Source organism: Macrotis lagotis, chromosome 5, assembly GCF_037893015.1.
Source record: "Macrotis lagotis isolate mMagLag1 chromosome 5, bilby.v1.9.chrom.fasta, whole genome shotgun sequence".
In the NCBI taxonomy this organism is placed as follows: domain Eukaryota; kingdom Metazoa; phylum Chordata; class Mammalia; order Peramelemorphia; family Peramelidae; genus Macrotis; species Macrotis lagotis.
In genome coordinates this window covers 183,543,561-183,564,314 of record NC_133662.1, presented here as the reverse complement: position 1 = coordinate 183,564,314, position 20,754 = coordinate 183,543,561, and the positions used below count along the sequence as shown (strand labels likewise).

The following is a 20,754-nucleotide window of genomic DNA, read 5'->3' as shown; positions in this document are numbered from 1 at the left end:
TATTATATATTGATTTCTTTGACAATATGAAGATGTCTGAGGGCCACTTTTCAGATAATTAAGGGAAAAGATAAATTTCAGTTAAAGTTGAATGAAAATAAAGATGCATTTTTCCCACCCAAATTCATAGACTCACTACCTCTTCTTCCCAGTTAAGAACTCCTTCCCTCAAAACTCCTCTTGGCAGCTTCCTAGGAAATGAGGCTAATAGAAAGAGTTTATTGAAAGGTTGGTCATTAATGAACAAATGAATGAATCTATGAATGAATGAATGATTGAATGAATGAATGAATGAAACACATTTAAATACTTATGTGCAAAATACTAGGGATACCAAGAAAAGTAAGATATGCCTTACTTTCAAGGAGTTTTCATTCTTATTTATTTTTATGTTTTTATTTTTTCCCAAATTTCACATAAAGATAATTTTCATCTTTCAATTTTTAAAAGTTTTGGGTTCCAAATTATTCTCTTCTTCCCTCTTCACCTCTTACCTCCCTAAGATAGAATTTTTATATAGGTTATATGTGTGCCATCATATAAAACATTTCTAGAAAAAAACAAAAAATAGAATGAAAAATAGTATGCTTTGATTTGCATTCGAACTCTATCAGTTTTTTTCTCTAAAGGTAGATAGCATTTTCTATCATGAGTCCTTTATAAAATGCCTTAGATCTCTGTATTGCTGAAAATAGATAATTATTTATAGTTTATAATCATCATATAATATTGCTGTTCTTTGTTCACTTCACTTTATATCAGTTCATATAGATCTTCCTAGGTTTTCCTGAAATCCACAAGCTTGTCATTTCTTATAACCCAATGGTATTCTATTACATTCCTATACCACAACTTGTATGGTCATTCTCCAACAGTTGGGTATTCTTTCAATTTCCAATTCTTTGACACCACAAAAACAACTGCTATAAATGTTTTTGTACATGCAAGTCATTTTTCTTTTTTAATAATTGCTTTGGTATTTAGACCAAGTAGTGGTATTTCTATGTCAAACGGTATGTATAATTTGGTTGATTTTAGGGTATACTTCCCAATTGTTCTTGAGAACATTTGGATCAGTTTACATCTCTGCCAAGATTAGTGTCCCAATTTCCCCACATTCCCTCCATTATTTATCATTTTCCTTTTCTGTCATATTAGTCAATCTGATAGGTATAGAGTGATAGTGTGGAGTTATTTTAATTTGTAGTCCTCTAATGAATAGTGATTTAGATAATTTTTGCATGTGACTATAGACAGGTTTGATTATTTTGTCTGAAAACTGTTCATATCCTTTGACCATTTATCAATTGAGGAATGACTTGTATTCTTATATTCTTAATTCTCTATATTTGAGAAATGTTATCATTATCAGAGCCACTAACTGTAAAAATTGTTTGCCAGCTTTTTTGCTTTCCTTAATCTTGGCTGCATTGGCTTTATTTGTACAAAAATTTTTAAATTTAATTTAATATAATCAAAATTATCCTTTTTTACATCTTGTAATGCTCTCTCATTTCATCGTAATTCCCTTTAAGGAACTTGTATTCTTTTTTTTAGATTTTTTTTTTTGCAAGGCAATGGGGTTAGTGGCTTGCCCAAGACCACACAGCTAGGTAATTATTAAATGTCTGAGGCCGGGTTTGAACTCAAGTACTCCTGACTCCAGGGCCAGTGCTCTATCCACTGTGCCACCTAGCTGCCCCAAGGAACTTGTATTCTTAAGGTATACAACACCTAGAGGTGGTTTTATCTGGGAGTCAGATGGAAAGACCCCATGATCCTTAGGATACAGAAGCAAAGCAAATAGCAGTATCACTTCCTTAATGCAATTTCCACCAATAAAATCATACCAGTTTCTGATGCTGAACTGTTTGACAGTGTCAAATGATGACGAAAACTTTTTTTCTGGGTCTTCAGCTGTGGCTGTAAAACCTACAAGACCAGTTATCAAGCTACATCTCCACAGGGTTGCTTTCTAAGGTGATAACTCGAGGTACTGGATTGGAAGCATTGTAAACCAGTATCTTGGATTTGAGGATCAATCCTAGGATGTCTCCATCAGAATCTGAGAGGTGATAGTAATCAAAGGATGGTCATGGTTTATCTTGATTTGCCCAAGCTTCTTCTTCTCTCACCTTCAGGGTGCCTTGCTGCTTGAACTAGTGTGGCTTACCTGCTCAGTGGGTGGCAATTGATTGACAGTTCATGGAAATGTGGATCTCTCCCTTCTCCTTAGGAGATAACCTTCCCAAAAAATAAGGACACGGCTTTCATCAGAATATCCACTAAAGAGATGTTATAACTTACCAGTGTATATTAATATCTTACAGTCCTTATATTGGTGACAGTCTATGTAATACCTTAATTCAGTTTTTGTTTAGATCTAGAGTTTAGCCCTTCTGTTATTACTAGAAAATTGTCCACTCTCTCCATATTTTCTCTTTCAGATCTATTTGCATGTTTCAGCTTATTCTGATTGCTTCTCCTGGTTTATATTTGTAATTAAGTCTAATTTTTCATTTAAGTGTAAAACCTTTTCTTAATCTTTTTAATTGCTATTTCTACTATTCTATTTTGTCCTTCTAAATATAACATTACTACTAATTTACTGGACTTGATCATATCATGCAGCTTACATAATAGGATAATTAATTTAGTTTTCTCATGATATATTCACAGAATCAAAGTTGGAAGAGAATTGTGACAACTGTGCATAGTAACTGAGCCAGAATTACCTCCACACTTCCACTGACAATTGTTCTGTTAGCTCTTGCCTGAAAATTTGTTATGGCGATAGAAGATAACCCATTCCTATTGCCCAAATCACTCTATTCCACTTTTGAATTTGAATTTAATTTTTAATAAGGTTTTCCTTCAGTTTTTAATCTAATCTGCTTTCCTGAAGAAATTTCACAGCTTCTAGTTCCACCCTATGAGACCAAGAGGAACAAGACTGATGTCTTTTTCATATTAATAACCCTTTACATATTTGAGAGAGGAGCTATAATAACTCTGTAATTTTTTTCCCAAACCTTCTAAATATCCTCATATGCCAATCTTTGAAAGCTTTTTTCCCATGCCAGATCACATTTCTCCACTCTCCATTTCTCCTCTCCCAATCCTACCTGTCCCCATCCTAAACTGTGGTACACTGGATACAATAATTTTGATGTACCTTGGCTAGTACACGGTACAGAGACTCTTATCTCCCTTGTTCTAGAATTTATCCTCTCTTAATGTAGCCCAAGAATGTATTATTGTTGGTCATATCATTTTGTTAGTCATTGAAGAATAGTGAACATAGCGCTATATTTCAATTCTATATCTGATAACTTTGTAGCCCTTGGTTAACTTATGTGGATCTCAAGAATTTTCATATGACTTGTCTACTAAGCTGCAGACTGTGTAACCCTAATTTTGTACTGTTATAGAGCTCCCACAGCAAGAGTTTCATATGACAACAATATGTATTCAGAGATCATGCAGCTGAATTATATTAAGATAAATGCTATCTTTTTTTTTCAAATGAAATGCTGAACCATACTTTGGCATTATATTTGAAAATGTTATTTTCCAATCCCCCAGTATAAGACTTCTTGCTATTAAATTTCAGTTTATTAGATTTTTTCCAGGGGCCCAACATGTTGAAATCTTTTGGAATATTGTCTTTGTCACCCAACATTAGTTGTTCCTTCAGACTTTATATCATCTTCAAATTTGATAAGCTTACCATTTATGCCTTCATCCAAGACACTGATAAAATTGTTGAAACAATTTAGAACCAAGAATAAATCCCTGAGGCACTATACTGAGGACTTTATGTTATTCTCAGTCTAGTAATGATCAATTCATATCTTTCCTTCAGGGCTATAAGGATGACATGAGACTTTTGTCACATTCTTTTTTTTGTTTGTTTTTTTCAAGGCAATGGGGTTAAGTGACTTGTCCAAGGCCACACAGCTAGGTAATTAGTAAGTGTCTGAGGTTGGATTTGAACTCAGGCACTCCTGACTCCATGACTGGTACTATATTCACTGTGCCACCTAGTTGCCCACTTGACATATTCTTTTAAAAAATTTAGGCTATCAATCACATATTTGAGTAATTTTATTCAAAACTGAAATGAGGTTGGTGTGCTATGACATTCTTAGTAAAACTATGCTGGCTTTTTGTGTTAAGTACTTTTTTTTACATGTTAGCTAACCTTCCCTTAAGTAGTACTTTCTCAGGAATTAATGTCAAACTCTGTTATTATTTATATATTTCATTCTCTTCCATTTTGCAAAATCAGAATATTTGCTATTATCAGGCCCTTCTTATTTTCAATTATATTTCAAAGGTCACTGAGAATGGCTTGACTGTAGTATCTCCTAGTTCTTTCAAGTGTGCAGGGATGTAATTCATCTGATCCTAGTGAATTGAGCTCATAAAAGTAGCTAGGTGAATTGTCTTCTTAAAGATATTCAATTTTAACTCATTCTTAGTCATTATTTATACATCCTTTGGATGAAAAATATTCTCATTGACTGAGAAAGCAGAAACAAGATGAGTAATGCATTGAGCAACAGCCACTTTGATCTTTCTCTTTTTCCTATTTTTATTCTCTCTCAGTCACACACAGGGATGGTTATTCCATTTATCTAATCATTGTTGACAAATGTCCTACCTCCATGATAAAGAATTCTGAAATTCTTCTCTCTGACCATGACTCCTTCTCTCTCTCTCTCTCTCTCTCTCTCTCTCTCTCTCTCTCCTTCTCTCTCTCTCTCTTTCTCTCCCTCCCTCTCTCTCTCTCCCCTCCCCTCTCCCCTCTCCCTCTCTCCCTCTCTCCCTCTCTCCCTCTCCCTTCCTCCTTCATAATCTCCTATACTAGTTCACCATGACCAAACTCTAGATACTCTATTCTCTCAGATCATCATCATCATTCTGGCTTCATTTTTCTCTCATGTGGCTTGCCCTATAGATAATTGGTTCATGGATAATCTCTTTAACTATTCAATCTCTTGACATCACTGTTCACTCATATTACAATAAGTTATATTCTATCTATTTCTCTACTCTCCTCAGTGGTCTTGGAGAAAATTATAAATATGGATCATGATCTCAATCAGGCCCTCCTTGCCATTGATTCTATCAGCTTCTCCAAAAGCACCTCCAAGAGCTTCTTGTTCTCTTTCCAGCTTACATTTTTTCTCAAAACGGAACTTGTATTCTTCACTGAGAAAACATAGACCATCCATAACATCACTCCCTATTCTCATCTCTTGTTCAGCCTCTGATGACAGTGAACCTCTTGCCAAGGCCAGTCCTTTTACTTGTTCTCTTCATCCCTTCTCTCATTTCTTCTAATAGGTCAGTCAAAATTAATCCTTGTCAATTCTTCTCTATTTATTAACCTACTATTCTGCTACTATTCTGTAGTCATTCATATACTCTCCTCTTTTCCACTCTTGACCTTTTCTAATCTAATGTCTGTCCTTACCTTGCATCAGAAATTGCTTCTTCCAGAGTTACCAGTGATCTTTATTTGCTAAAACTGGTGATCTTTTCTGTGGGGTTATTTTTTCTTCTCTGAGTATTTTTTCTCCTTTTGTTTTTGTGACACTGTCCTCTCTAAATCGCCTATATTTTTGACCAATTGTGGATTTTTTATAAAACTCTCTTAGCAATCTCATCAACCTCCATAGCTTTCATTATTGTCACTGTATAGACGATGAAGAGATCTAGCTATCTAGACCTTTGGACTTCCTTAAACTCTAATTTCTGATCTCATATTACTTCTCCACCTGGATGTCTGCCATACATCTTAAACTTAACATATCAAAAATTAATTCATTATGCTACCTCCTGAATCTACCTGTCCTCCAAGTTTATGTAATTCTGTTGAGTAGCATCACCCTGACAGTTGGTTTCTCTAAATATAATGCTTTGGTTTTTAATCTATACATTACACTCACTTTTGACTCTGGTGCACCAACACCCACTTTTGCTGCTGATATATTGTCATGTGCCTTCTCATAAATCCTTCTTGTGGGTTTTGTGCAACAGTCTAAGAAGCTTCCTTTAGGTTTCTTGATATTAATTGATATTATCATTTATTATTCATTCTTACTACAAGATCATTTTGCTTTCCTTTGATTTATATATATACAGTTTATAATTAGTGGTACCCTACTTATGCCCACCATAGACAGATGATAAAATAGATAAATATGACAGCTTTACCTTAAGTTGGGTGGGTGGAGATAAATAGAAACTGTCAGAGTAGGCAATTTTGTCATGTAGAGCTATTTTTGTCTATGATTATATGTTGCTTTTCATTCCATAATCTTATTACATTTTCACAAGTCAAACCACTCAGTTTATCTGACTGGTAAAGATCATTTTGAGTGAAGTTAGTCATACAAATTGATGAGATTATCAAATTAATATTGTATATTCCTTTGACACATTCCAGTAATGCTTTAATTTATGCTTTCTCTAGTAATTAAATTCCTTTATAGCAGAGTATGTTTAAAATAAACTAATGCTTGGACTGAAGACTATATGTATACATAGGAAAAATTTATCTTCATGATACAAATACATCTGAAGACAAGTTTCCCATCCATCTGAAAATAAGGAAAACTAACCTGAAATTGGTTGAAAAATTTGCCATTTTTAGATTATATTTCCAACTTTCTCCTTTCATTCTGTCTTATAGTCATATAAAGACTCACTTGGATATGCTCAAACCTTTCCTTCTCTGTTTTCCTTTAACCAATTTTTATTTACCTTGATTCAGTTCTTTTGCATTCTTCTTTCTTTGAAGAACCCTAAGATGTAGATTATGTTTTTGATATATTGGCCATATTAGTACTTAATGATTATGGCCTATTTTCTCTGATGTCCTAAAAGGCATATGTTATTTCTATTTGAAAAGGAAGATGTTCTTCCAAATTCATATTTTTATAATTGCCATGTATCAACATTATTAGATGATTTTTATATTAATGTCTTTTTCTAAAATTTAAAATTGATTTATTATTGTGGTAACTCAATATAGTTAAGGTTGGACAAACCTACATAATATTGCTGCTCTAAGGCATAATACTGATGTGTTATGGGCAGAGATTTATATTTGTAGTAAAATTTTCCAGCAAATCACCTATTTTGTCTCCATGTCCTTCTAATTTATCTTAGGTTTGAATACTGTTATTATTATAGTTAAAATAGAATGAGAGTTCAAAGTTTCCCTTGCTATCAGATCTGATTTTTGATGTATAACATCTCACAGGAACTGGTGTTAAATTATGAAATAGTGTACCAAATGCTAAGAAGTGTGGAATTGCCCTGTATAGTACCTTTTACTTAGGGCATTCTCTCTTTTTGTAATCTTCATCATTTCCTATAGTTTTATCTATTATCACTATGCAGGTGAATCCCAGATTGAACCTCACAATCCTACTCCTTATCACCAGCGGACTACTGTTATTTACAACTGTATTTCCTAGGAATCTCAAATTCATCCTGTCCATCACTGAATTCTTTGTCCTTTTCCCTAAACCCCACCCTTTTTCTACCTTCCTTATTTTTCCGTTAAAAAGATGATCATCCCCAGTCACTGAGGCATCTGAACTCTTTCTTCTGCTTCACCCCTCATATTTATTCAGTTGCTAAGTCCTATTGACTCTGCTAAGGTGTAGGGAGGAGGGAGTAGAAAAATTTAGCTCTTAGCTGGTCCCTTTGTTCTGCTCATCAGAATAATTCAGGTTCTCATTATCTTTCACCTAAACCATTGCATTGGCCTCCTAAATGTTTCCCTTGCCTTTAGTTTCTACCTGCTCTTATCCATCCTCCATAAATTGATATTTTAAGAAATAATACTGAAATGATTTAACATGAATTAACTAATTCCTTTAAATATGTACAACTTGCTATTCCTTTTAAATCTGATAGTTATCAGATAAATTTCCTTTTTTCTTTATTACACAAATAGGTATATATGTATGCAAGAGTGTTTGTGTGTGTGTGTGTGTGTGTGTGTGTGTGTGTGTGCGCACAGATTATGTAAAATCATTCTATACATACTTCTATTTTTCAGTTTGTTCTCAGGATGCAGATAACATCTTCCTTCATATGTCCTTATAGTTAATTTGGGTATTAATAAATAAATAACTTATTTGTTCAAAGCTGTTCTTAAAACAATATAGCTGTTACTGTATGCAACATTTTCTTAGTCCTGTTCATTTTGGTTTTCATTATTTTTTGCAAATCTATCCGTGTTTTTTTTTGGGGGGGGGGAATCATTGAGTCACCATTTCACAGTAGGATTGTATCGTGATCATATACCACAACTTATGCAACCATTCCCCAACTGATAGACATCCCTATTTTCTAGTTCTTTATCATGAAAAGAGAGCTACTACAAACACTTTAGATCCTATACATTTTTTTCTTCTTCCCGTGCCCCCCTGAATCATCTGAATCATCTTTGAAAATAAACCTAAGGTCAAAATGGACATATAATTTAGATACAAGTCTTTTGATATTTCCAAAGTACACATCTGGAATGCTTTTCTTTGCCATTTCAAGACTTATCACACTCTGGCCCTCCTTTCTAAGGTTTATTGTGTATTGCTGTCCTTCATATGCTCTATATTCTTATTAAACAGTTCTTGCTCTTTTCATGCATAGCATTCCATCTCCTATGTTTCACAGGCTGCCCCTTTTAGAGTGAATTGTCCCTTCACTTGGTACAGTTTCTAACTTTCTTTAATATTCAATTCAAATGTCACCTCCTGTAGGAGAGCTTTCCATATTTTCCCACTTGTTAATGTAGCCTCTCCCTTCAAAAATTATTTGGTATTTATAATCTATATATTTTATGATCACACATCACTGTACATTTCGTCTTTCCTCTGCTCCTTCATGGATAAGACAAGATCTTTAAGGGCAGACATGGCTTTTCTTACCCCTTCTTTGTAGCCAAGCACCCAGCATGAAACATGAAGTAATCTCTTACCAAATGCTTGTTGAACAAATCAATAATAAGTCAATATTTATATGGTTTGCTTAAATTTAGCAAGAGAAATATTAGTTTAAAACATTTAAAAATTTTCCATATATTAAAAATAGCTGCAATGAGTATCTAGAAAACTGTGATACTTCTTTTTAAATGACTATTGTTATTTAACTATTGTTAAGTAACTATTGTTTTTCCTAAACCTAATCAAAATCAGAAAATGTACTCTTAATGTTTATTGTAATAAAAATAAGAATTCTTGCAAACTCTATGTTCCTTTTTTCCCCCTACAGAACTTATTTTGATAACATAGTCGCAATAGATTCTCTACTTGAACACATAATGGTAGGTTGGTTCTTATTTTTAAAATGACATTATTAATTGTTATGGATCTCAACTTCTGATTCTGTACTGATAGAATGATGATATTTAGTAAAAAGTAATTTGGATATCACTATCAAAATACTTTAATTTTCTATAAGGGTCTGTTCTTACAAATAAAATGTTTTCTTGAATATTTCAACCAAAACTCAACCTTTGCTTAAGTAAGGACTACTCATGAAAGTAGATTTTTTTTCCTTTTTAATGCTGAATAATTTAATATTTCTATCCTACTACTAAATAACTCATTACCCTTTTCTCAAAAATATAATTGGAAATATCAGTCATACAAAAAAAATGCTCAGTCCTTTGAACTGTTCTTAAATTTTGTCCTCTCTTTTAGATAATCTTCACAGAGTTCTGATAATCGAGGTGGTCTTATAGACTACTATGAATCTATTTGATCATTTCCTTCCTAAAAGCTAACTAGCATTTCGGGGAAGAGCCATGGACAGTGTTCCATGGTGGCATGTGACATTTTCTGTACTTTGGAATACCTTTAAATACCTCCACTCCTCAAAGCTTTCCTTTTGTGCTGACTGTTTGCATGCTTTGTCCAAAGCTTTCAGCAATCATTCTTGCCCTTTCCTCAAAGACATTCTGAAGGTTTCTGTTGAGAAAAATATTCAGGACTGTCATGCTGCGTCTTCTTCATCATATACCTAAGCTAGATGGACCTCAGAGTCATGGCATGTTAGGCTAAATCTATAAGATTATTCAGAACTTGAAATTCTAGAAACCTTAGTAGCAAAGAGACAGTATGACTAAAGAGCTTAGGATTTGGTATCAGGCAAGAGTTTTATATCTTGTTTTTAATTAGAACCTCAGAGTGTTTTAAGGTACATGTTTTAAGAAGTTTGAGTGTTTTGACTTCTTGGCAGTTTTTAAAGCTGTGATTATATATTTTTTTACTGTCCTGTTCCTTTATTGACACTAAAATATCCTTATGACTGCATTTCATTTTTAATTCATCACACATAAAATTCTGCACTTTTCTCTCAGCAATTGTTAAGTTACAAAACACATAGACCCACCAGACTCTTTTATCTGTTTTCATAACACCTGCTTTTCCCAGTAGAGCCTTTATAAAAAATAAAACACTCTACTTATTGCCAAACTTTTCCCAAGAGACATCTTATTTTGACTCCACTGAATAGGCATAGATTTTAAGCTGAAGAAATGGATTGTTGATTTCTCTGAAGATAATATGACCTTTTCATAATTACAGGGGTCCTTGGAACATTGTTTTTGTAATGTCCCATGACTTTATGTAAATGTCTTCAGGTTCTGTTATGACATATAGGCTTATTTACTTCATCTAAAAAAAACAAAAAAATTTGATTATTTGAAACTGTTTCTATTGTCTCTTCCTTTTAACTGAAATTCTTGTGATTTCAGTAAAAAGACATCATACCTTCTAGTTTTTCATCTTTCAAGGTTATTTAATCAGAAAACTTATATTTGTAGTCCCATATCTTATGCAGGGTTTTCTTCCATAATAAAATTATTGATTTTTTGATAGCTATTTTTCTTATAACCATTTCTTCTGCTCCTCTTTGATTTTACAGTTGTATTCTGAGTGACAGAAGCCACATGTTATGAACTATGGGAAAGTGAGCTGTTAATCTTCATAACAATGCCATGAATCATAGAATCTCCAGGAGTTATAGGAGCAATGTAGTCACAATATATGTCTGAGCACAGACAGCATAATGTAATAGATATTTGTTCTTTATAAATTAGATATTATTACATTTATTTCATCATTATTTATGAGAATCCTTTTTTTAAAACCTAATTCTTTCATCCACTATGTTAAGAAGATTTAGAGGGTGCAATGAAGTTAGCTTTTATTATTAATAATGATGATGCTGATGATGCTGATGATGAATATAGTACCATATCTGTGCCAGGCTCTGTTTTCAGTACTTTACAAATATCATTTCATTTGATCCCCACAATAATGGTAGGATTTATGTTTTATTTTTTGAGGGGTTTTTTTGCAAGGCAAATAGGGTTAAGTGGCTTGCCCAAGGCCACACAGCTAGGTAATTATTAAGTGCCTGAGACTGGATTTGAACCCAGGTACTCCTGACTCCAAGGCCAGTGCTTTATCCATTAGGCCACCTAGCCACCTTTATGTTTTATTTTTATGTTGATTTTACAGATAAAGAAAATGAGACAATTAGATGTTAAGTGATTTGCTGAGTTTCCCTGTTATTAAGTGTATGAGACTGGATTTGAACTCAGATCTTAACTCCTTGTCTGATACTCTAACCACTGTGACACATAGCACCCAATAATAGTTTGTGTTAAGTCATAATATTTAATGCATAATAGTTGAGCGTTAATCATCTTTGTTATTAGTTCATTATCAAACTTAATTGCTTCTCCTATTTCTGATTTTCACAGTGATCTTTATTTAAATGGGGAGAGAGATTTCTGTATGTCTATAATTAAAAGTGTTACATATTATATTGAAATTCCTTCTTCTACTCCTAGTGTTCTAAAGAATTATCCAAGTTGTGATCTTTCTAAAAATAGTCTTATAAAATATCAAAGAATATCTGGACTTGACTCAACATTTCATTTTGTTACATTTCTATTTACCACAGAAGTTCCATAAATTTCATTCCTGCTGCTGGTTCTCTCAATGTTAGAACTCTTTCCTTTAAGCTGGAAAAATATTGTCATTTACATGTATTCATCTGGAAGATAAGGATTCTGTCTCTGAAGAACTTTGGAATTGATTGTGTGATATGCACAACACTGGCAAAGGAGCTCCCAAGACTGAATCTATGAGTAAAGTAGCTCAAAAGAGATGAGATTTGCAAATTTAGAGATATCTCCACCCTGCATGTTCTTTTGGACTATTTGTGCCTAATCTGTGGTGTATAGTATTTGAAGTTCTCACTGGTTTAATCAACACACTATTCCTTAACTCCAACATAATAATGTCATTTTTGGCATTTTTGAGATCAAAGGACAACAACCAGTCAATCAACCAAGGATGCTTTAATAGCCAGCCCCATAAAAGTACTTTGGGCTAAATTGAGCGAGTTATCTATTAAATCTACTAGACTGATAAAAAGAAATATATACATAAGAATCTTAGATTCTCTCTGTTTTATTTTACCAGGGGAAAATAGTAAAACATATATCAGATTGGGATGATAAGATCCATGCTAAATTGCTAAAATTTATAGACCATGAGGACAGTCACATTATTTTCAAGGTCACTGTTGTTTATGTCTACATAGAGCCATAAGAGATTTATTCAATTTAGTCATATTAATTGAATTGACTATCTGGATGATACTTTTAGGTATTATTTATGTCTCCAAACACAGAACATGAAGAAACTCAAATGTGGAAGAGTGGATGTTATTGATTTTTGACTTGCAGGGTAGTAAGGAAAGTGAAGGTAGAACAGGAGAATAGGAAAGAATTCAGCCATTGAAGGTCATGACAAAGTTGAAAAAGGACTGCCTCTGGGTAGTTGAAGAATAGAGATGGTGCTCATCAGAGCTGAGAAATTGAAGGAAAGGTTGCAGCCAACTGTTTGAAGAATCACCAGATTCTAAATTTCTGAGAATGATTTGAGGAAGGAATTGAGAAGAAGACTATAAATCAGGTGATGGTAATTAAGGAAATTGTTCTGGAGGTCATCATCAGAAGATGGAAGAAAGAATTGAGAGAGGACAAAACTAATCCTAACATTACTGTGAGGATCAAATGAAATAATATTTGTAAAGTACTGAAGACAGAGCCTGGCACAGATTTGGCACTATATTAATTATCATTATTTTTTTCCTTTAGAAAAGGGGAAGCAAGAAATATGTGTTAGGAAATAGGTGAAAAGGAAATAAATACTGGATTCTACTTAAATGCTTCTCTTTCCCTCAGCTTTTTTTTTTGATCTGCTGTTTTATTCAGACAAATGAATAGAAATGCAAATGATCTGAGAATAGTGATCAGTAGGAAAAGTAATTTCTGTTTATGCTAAATATTTAATGTAAATTTTTTGAGAAGGAAAAAAAATTAAAAAAGGTGAAAATAGTATTCCTTGATCTGCATTCAGATTTCATAGTTCTTTCTATGTGAATGACATTTTCCATCACAGGTCTTTTATAATTGTCTTTAATCACTCTATTGCTGAGAAGAGCTAATTAAGTCTATTATAGTTGATCAGCATACAGTTTGCTGTTAAGGTGTACAATGTTCTCCTGATTCTACTCATGATTTGTTTTTTGACGAATTGTGAAAGCCACTTAGGAAATATAGTATCATGGACTAAGAGTTGGAAGGGGGCCTTAGAGAAAGGTCATTCTCTTTATTTTATAGATGAGAAGGTGAAGTTCAGAGAAGTTATGGCCCTTGTCTATGATCAGGCAGGTTGTTAATGGCACAGCCCAGATTTGAACTAAAGTCTTATGACTCTAAATTGAAAATTTATTTTGATTGTTCCAGGTTTCCCCTTGCTCCAAAACAAAGGTTGGCCAGTGCTTATTTTAAATAAAATTTTGGAGGGCAGCTAGGTGGCGCAATGGTTGGAGTACCATCCCTGAAGTCAGGAAGACCTGGTTCAAATTTGACCTCAGACACTTAATACTTACTTAACTATGTGACCTTGGGCAAGCTACTTTAACCCATTGCTTTATATAAATGAATGAATGAATAAATAAATAAGACTGGTTATGCACTTCATCTCAGGCCTCCTATAGGAGGAATTACTTGATGTCTAATCTTTTGTTTATTTTTTCTTTAGATATATGCAAAAAATTTGGTGAATGCAGATCGTTGTGCACTTTTCCAGGTAGACCATAAGAACAAAGAATTATATTCAGATCTTTTTGATATTGGGGAGGAAAATGAAGGGAAGCCTGTCTTTAAGAAGACCAAAGAAATAAGGTATGCAATGAAATAAAAAAACAAACAAACAAACAGGCCCTGATTACAAATGTGCCTGTATCATGTTACCCGCTTTCTGTGCCTATTCACAGGTATTCTGACAATACTTGTCATACTGTGATATCATTCCCACCAGGACCCGCCTCCAGAAGGTAGTACTTCTGGGAATGACATTGCAGTGCCACCGAAACAACTCTCTGAAGCAATACCGTCACTCCTGGAAATGCCTTCTTCCGGAGGCGGTCCTTTTGGAAATCATGGTGGAAAAACTTACTAGTGTCCCAAGGTAGGTCCAGGTGCACCGTGCCTACTGTTGTGCATCTTCCATGTAGAAAAACATGGAGGTGTTTGATAAGAGTGCACCATCACAAGAGTGTTTCCCCAACCCTATCTGTAATGTCAAAGAACCAATGACTCTTGAGGTTAATTAGGGCATTAAGTTAACCAGTTCAGATCAGATCACTCTGTGTGTGTGTGTCACACACACACACACACACACACACACACACATGCACACAGTTTTTTTCACACTTAAAATTGTAATAGTCATCGATACTGCATATCAGTGGCATGATTATTTGACTTATGCAAACATGGACTTTTTTGCATTCAAGTTAGATTACCTCTGGAGCTCTCCGGCCTAACCAAGAAATTATAAAACATTCACTATAAATGCTTAATTTATTTTCATCTTCTTTTTCTCACATGAACACAAAATGCTATGGTAATTACCATATCCCAGTGTACTTTTTTTCCTTCTAGTAAATTAGATTCCTTCTGGCAAGCCTGTCCCTGGAACACAGTGAAAATTGACTAGCTAAGGTCCATACACTATAGGATTAGGAAACCAGAACGATATACTTGCTCTTTTGATTTGCTAAAATAAGCCCAAGTTCACTTGATCATCTTTTAAAAACTTAATCTTTTAGCCACTTCTTAAAAAAAATAGTTCAGATAGTTAGTTAGAAGCAACTATGTAGTGCACTGAGCCTGGTATCAGGAAGACCTGAGTTCAAATATAACCTCTAGCTGTGTGATGCAGGGCAGGTCACTCAACCTGTTAAACCTCACTTTGCTCCTCTGTCAAATGAGCTGGAGAAGGAAATGACAAACCACTCCAATATCTTTAATAAGAACATTCCAATGGAGTCTTGGAGAGTCAGACACAATTGAAATGACTGAAAAACAACAAAATTGTTAATTAAAACATTTTTAAAGTCTGTTGACATCCTCAGACAGAATATAAATCATATTATGAAGACTATTTAGCATGTGTTTTTCTTTTAACAATAGTTCAGATTATTGTATCTGCATGCATCACATGCCTTTTTGGAAGAACAATCTATAGAATACTTCTGGTTAAATTTCAGTAAAGGTAGACTATAATCATCAACAAAAAATTTCCCTGTGAAAAATAGCAAAATGAAAATTATCCTCATGGTTTCTGTGACTTGATACTATGTTTTGTTTCCTTTGAATGTTTTGAAAATGTTATATTTATATTTTATTTATTGTTTCTTTTGACCATAACTATTTTATGTTACATAATTTGCAAATGTTATCTCTGTAGTAGATTTTGTGCAATTTACTCCCAACTAGTGCCAGTTATTTTATTGCAAACATCAAATTGTAAAATTCATTCTCATCTAATTCAATTTAATGTTTGAAAGTTGATGATATAATCACTTTAATAAACCTTTAACACTATTTAGTATGTGCAAGGCTAATAATGCAATTTTTGTACCTTACTTTTTGAAACTGGTACTATTCCTCAGTATTTGTCACATAATTACAGTAATAAAATAATATTTAAAATATAATGATCAAAATGCATTTAATGTGATACTTGAGTTTTTATGTCAAAATGTATTTCAGATATAAAAAGTAAATTATTTTTTATAAAATTATTCTGTTTCAAATTCCTTAAGGATTTCTCTCATTAGTTTTCATGCAAGTCTATCATGGTCCTAGGTTGTTCCTTTCCAAATATAAGTGAGAATTAGTTATGTATCTTGAAGAATTTGTAATGAATGATAGAAAGAAAATGGAAGTAATGGTCATCTAGTTCATTTTCTCATATACTCAGACCAGTACTCAGTTGGAGAAGTTCTTGCTGGATGGTGTGAATTTCTGCACAATTAGTGCCTGTTCAGAAAGAGGCTTGGCACAGTGACCTTGTAATACCTTTCTTGGTTCCAGGTTTGGTGAGGAGGAGGAAGTCATGTGAAGGACTTGCTGTGAATGGGAGGGACAGCCATGAGCTCTGAATTCAGTGTAATTTAACATGCAATTTATGGTGCTGTGCATTTTGAAATTGTCCTTTTCTACTCACCAAAATTACAAATGAGCACATCTGATATCTTTAGATGCCATTAGAATGCTCTGCTCTCCATTGACAGAGATGAGAGAACCTGGCTTGGATGACTTTTTGGTCATAAATCTATCAGGCTGGCAGTCATCAGTTACTTATTAAGCACATCCTAAGTGCCAAGCACTAAGCTGAACTGTGGTCATACAAAGAAAAGCAAAAACATGCCCTTGCCTTAGAGAACTGACATTGTCATGGGGGAGACAATATATAAATAAATAGAAATACTTATTGGACTTCCACTGGATTTATGACTCTGCACTAACTTTACATTTTTATGTTACTTAGAGGAAACTCCTTTTAACATATAATTCTTGTTTTTCGAAGGGAAGAGAAGTAAACAGCAAATTGTAGTGGAAATAGCTTATTAGAAAGTGATATAAAAATACCACCTAACTTTGATAAAGGTTAAATGTTATTGTCAGTGATCCTTCAAACAAGTAACCAAATATCATATTACAATATAAGATACTTAAAACATTTTAATACATTGTATTTTCTATAACAAAATTATGAAGTAATTGCTAATAATTGCTATTTTTTGGTATTTTAAAAATTATTGGAATACAGGATTGAGAGCCTTAGTAAACATGAATTTAAAATTGAAATATTGATAACATGTTTTGAAACTTAGTGTGCATTTATTAATTAATTTGCCTCTTTTTTATCTGTATGCAGATTTTCAATTGATAAAGGAATAGCTGGTCAGGTGGCTAGAACAGGGGAGGTCCTTAACATCCCAGATGCCTATGCAGACCCACGTTTTAACAGGTAAGAAATGATTGTTAGAAGGACACAGATACTTTTCTTCTTTAATGATTCAAAAAATGGGCAATAACCTAAATAATATAAAATCATTCAATTTTTCTATTGTTTATGCCAGCAAAATATATTTGCATAACACTTTAAAAATCTCATGAATCTTATTTGATCTTTTCACCAATACTGTGAAATAGGTACTGTTATTATCCTCTGATAATATTAAAGATGAGGAGCCTGAGACTGAGCACAGTTAGGTAACTGGCACAGAATCATGTGGCCAAAGGGTGTCTGAGACAGAATTTCATTCAGTTGTGAGTTTAGCTCTTTGTCCACTTAGCATCTCTATCATTCTGTAATGTATTGCTACAGTTATGAAAGAACTACAACAAACTTAGCATGTACTAAAGTCTTTTTGAAACTGTTAAATAGTCTTGATAAATGGAATGGTAAGCCACATAAAATGGGATGATAAGGCACATAAAAGTTCATTTGAAAATTCAGACTGAACTTATGTTATTTACTATTCTCTAATAAAAGTTACAGTTTCTGGGAATAGATCACTCTCCAAAAGGAGAAGGATGCAAGAATATCCTTTTAACAAGTTAGAAAGAGTTACTATATATATTACATATATAATATGTACATATTATATAATTATTACTACATATATATATATTACTATACCAAGATAAGGCCAAAATGAATGCATGATTTTAGATATAAAGATGATGTTATAAGCCACTTAGGAGGACATGGACCTGTCAGAACCATAGAAAGGGGAAGAATTCATGACCAAACAAAATTTCAAATAAATTTAATTTTTTTCCTAAATTATTTTGTGGGGATAATGGTTCTGTGTCTGATTTCATGGTCGTAGAGAACTACTAATTAGGAAATTCCTTCTATCAAAGCAAATTGACAAAAAAAGATAGGAAACATTATGGAATGCAAAAATGGTTAAGTTTGATTGTATTAGAAAGATTTTGAAAAATCAAAACTAATACAGTCAATATTAGAATGAAAGGAAAAATCTGGGAATCAATTTTCATAGCCAGTGTTTCTGATAAAGGCTTCAATTCTAAAATATATAGAGAACTGAGTCAAATTTATGTCATTCCTCCAGTTGCTAAAGGATCAAAGGATATGAACAGGCAGTTTTCAGATGAAGTTATATGGAAAAATGCTCTAAATCACCATTGATGAGAGAAATGCAAATTCAAACAACCCTGAGCTACCACCTTGCACCTATCTCAGATTGACTGATAGGATACAAAAGGGAAATGTTAATGTTGGAGGGGATGTAGGAAAATTGGAACATTAATGCATTGTTGATGGAGTTGTGAATTGATCCAAGCATTTTGGAGAATAATTTGAAGCTACATCTAGAAGGCTTATAAAACTGAGCATGCCTTTTGATCCAGCAATACCACCAGATTTATCCTAAAGAGATTATAAAAAAGGGAAAAGGATACACATATTCAGAAATATTTACAGCAGCTCTCTTTGTAGTGTCAAAGAATTGGAAATCAAAGGGAAGACCATGAATTGGGGAACTGCTGAACAAGTTGTGGTCTGTGAATGCAATAAAATATTACTGTTCTATAAGAAATGGAGTTCAGAAAACCCTGGAAAGACTTACATGAACTGATGTTGAGTGAAGCTCCCAGAACCCAGGAGAACTTTGTATACAGTAATAACAGCACTGTGTGATATTAAACTATTATAGACCTAGCTCTTTTCAGTAATATAGTGATTGAAGACAATTCTAAAAGACTTGGTGTTGGGGGAAAAACCATCTAGATTCCAAGAAAGAATGATGGAATCTGAATGCTTTGGCACACTATTTTACTTTTTAAAATTTTTTTCTTTCTTGTGGTTTTTCTTTATTGTTCTGATTCTTTCATGATGTGACTAATATGGAAATAGTGTTTAACATGATTGTGCAAGTATAACCTATATCAGATCAGTTGCTGTTTTGGAGAGGGAAGACAGAAGGGAATGAGGTCAAAAATCTTGCAAAAATGAATGTTGAAAACTATCTCAACATAAAACTGGAAAAATACTATTAAGATAAAAAACTTTGTTTCCTCACTTTCAAATAAATTAATTTTTTTCTAAATTATTTTGTGGGGAATGATAGTTGCTGTGTTGATTTCATGGTTGCTGTGTCTGATTTCATGGTTGTAGAGAACTACTAATTAGGAATTCCTTGTATCAAAGCAAATTGACAATTTTTCTACGACTAAGAAATCTTTGACATTTCTTTGGAGGTTGTGAAGGACTTTGCCTAGGGTCACATAGCCAGTGCAATTGAACAAAGTTGTCAAAACAGGTTATATTGACCTGCAGATTATATTGACCAACAACACTTTTAAGAGTGTTAACCGGATTAAAATATAATAGGAACATATTTAACAAAATAAAATTTTAAAAAATTCACAGTACATCAGAAATAATGTTAGTAATTTTCTCAATCAATACACAGACAGCAGTCAGTGTTCTGCTTCTATTTGAATTTAACATCACATCCTTAGGGGGCAGGACTTGAATAATACTGATATTGACTGAGGCCTCCTTCAGCTACTATGTTGCCTCTCTAAAAATGTATGTCTTCTAAAATATGTAAGTGGACAACTAAATATCCATTTTGGAAGTTGAGAAATTTTATATGCACATTTATTAGAGCATTTCAGTTAAATAAGCATCTATATGCATTTATAAGAAATCAGAAATATGGTGAATTGACACAAAGGTCAGAAAATTGACATATCCTTTCCAGAAGTAATGAATAACTCTTGATTTAATTACTGTGTTCACAGCAAGAGTTAAAATGGGAGGAGACAGTTGGGACAGAGAGGAACAATATACGTATAATACGATGGTCTAAGTGAATAATTTGGATGAATAGATCAAATATTGAAACATTATCTGGGAGCTTATCTAGATTCAGTGGGCTAAGTACATTTACACTCACTCATTCCCCAGTTAAGACCAATCATCTTTTGGACAGAAACTCCAAACAAGACATTAACTTCCCTGGAGACTGAGAAATAAGTTGTAGAGGGATCAGAAGGAATAGTCCACCTAGGGAGAAGCAGTACAGCAAGGTAGATGGCAAGATGGTATAAGTCCTTTGTAAAGATTTTGTTGTTGGAATTGGAATTTTTGAAACTTGTGAAAAAAAAGACAAACATAAAAAGCACAACCCAAATAAAGATCTAGTAATCAGAAAATAGGACTTTCAGATTCTAAAGTATTGTTTCATCTCTCTTGTGGATATTTGGCCATCAGTGCATTCATTTCCAACCTGTTATACTCCTATCCCTGT

The 20,754-nt window shown here is 33.4% G+C and overlaps 1 protein-coding gene across 6 annotated transcripts in view; it reads left to right on the top strand.

Annotated features, from left to right (window-relative positions):
• PDE10A (phosphodiesterase 10A) overlaps nucleotides 1–20,754 on the top strand; it is a 394,590-nt gene that overhangs the window by 296,460 nt on the left and 77,376 nt on the right. For 5 of the 6 annotated variants that reach the window (XR_012468598.1, XM_074188006.1, XM_074188007.1 and 2 more), the window contains 4 exons: nucleotides 9,298–9,349; nucleotides 14,154–14,296; nucleotides 14,433–14,582; nucleotides 17,343–17,435. Coding sequence is in view for 5 of the 6 variants with exons in the window: in XM_074188006.1 (XP_074044107.1) it covers nucleotides 9,298–9,349; nucleotides 14,154–14,296; nucleotides 14,433–14,582; nucleotides 17,343–17,435 (438 nt within the window). In the remaining variant the exon portion in view is untranslated. The remainder of the gene's footprint in view (nucleotides 1–9,297; nucleotides 9,350–14,153; nucleotides 14,297–14,432; nucleotides 14,583–17,342; nucleotides 17,436–20,754) is intronic. The other variant, XM_074188008.1, reaches the window with a different exon arrangement.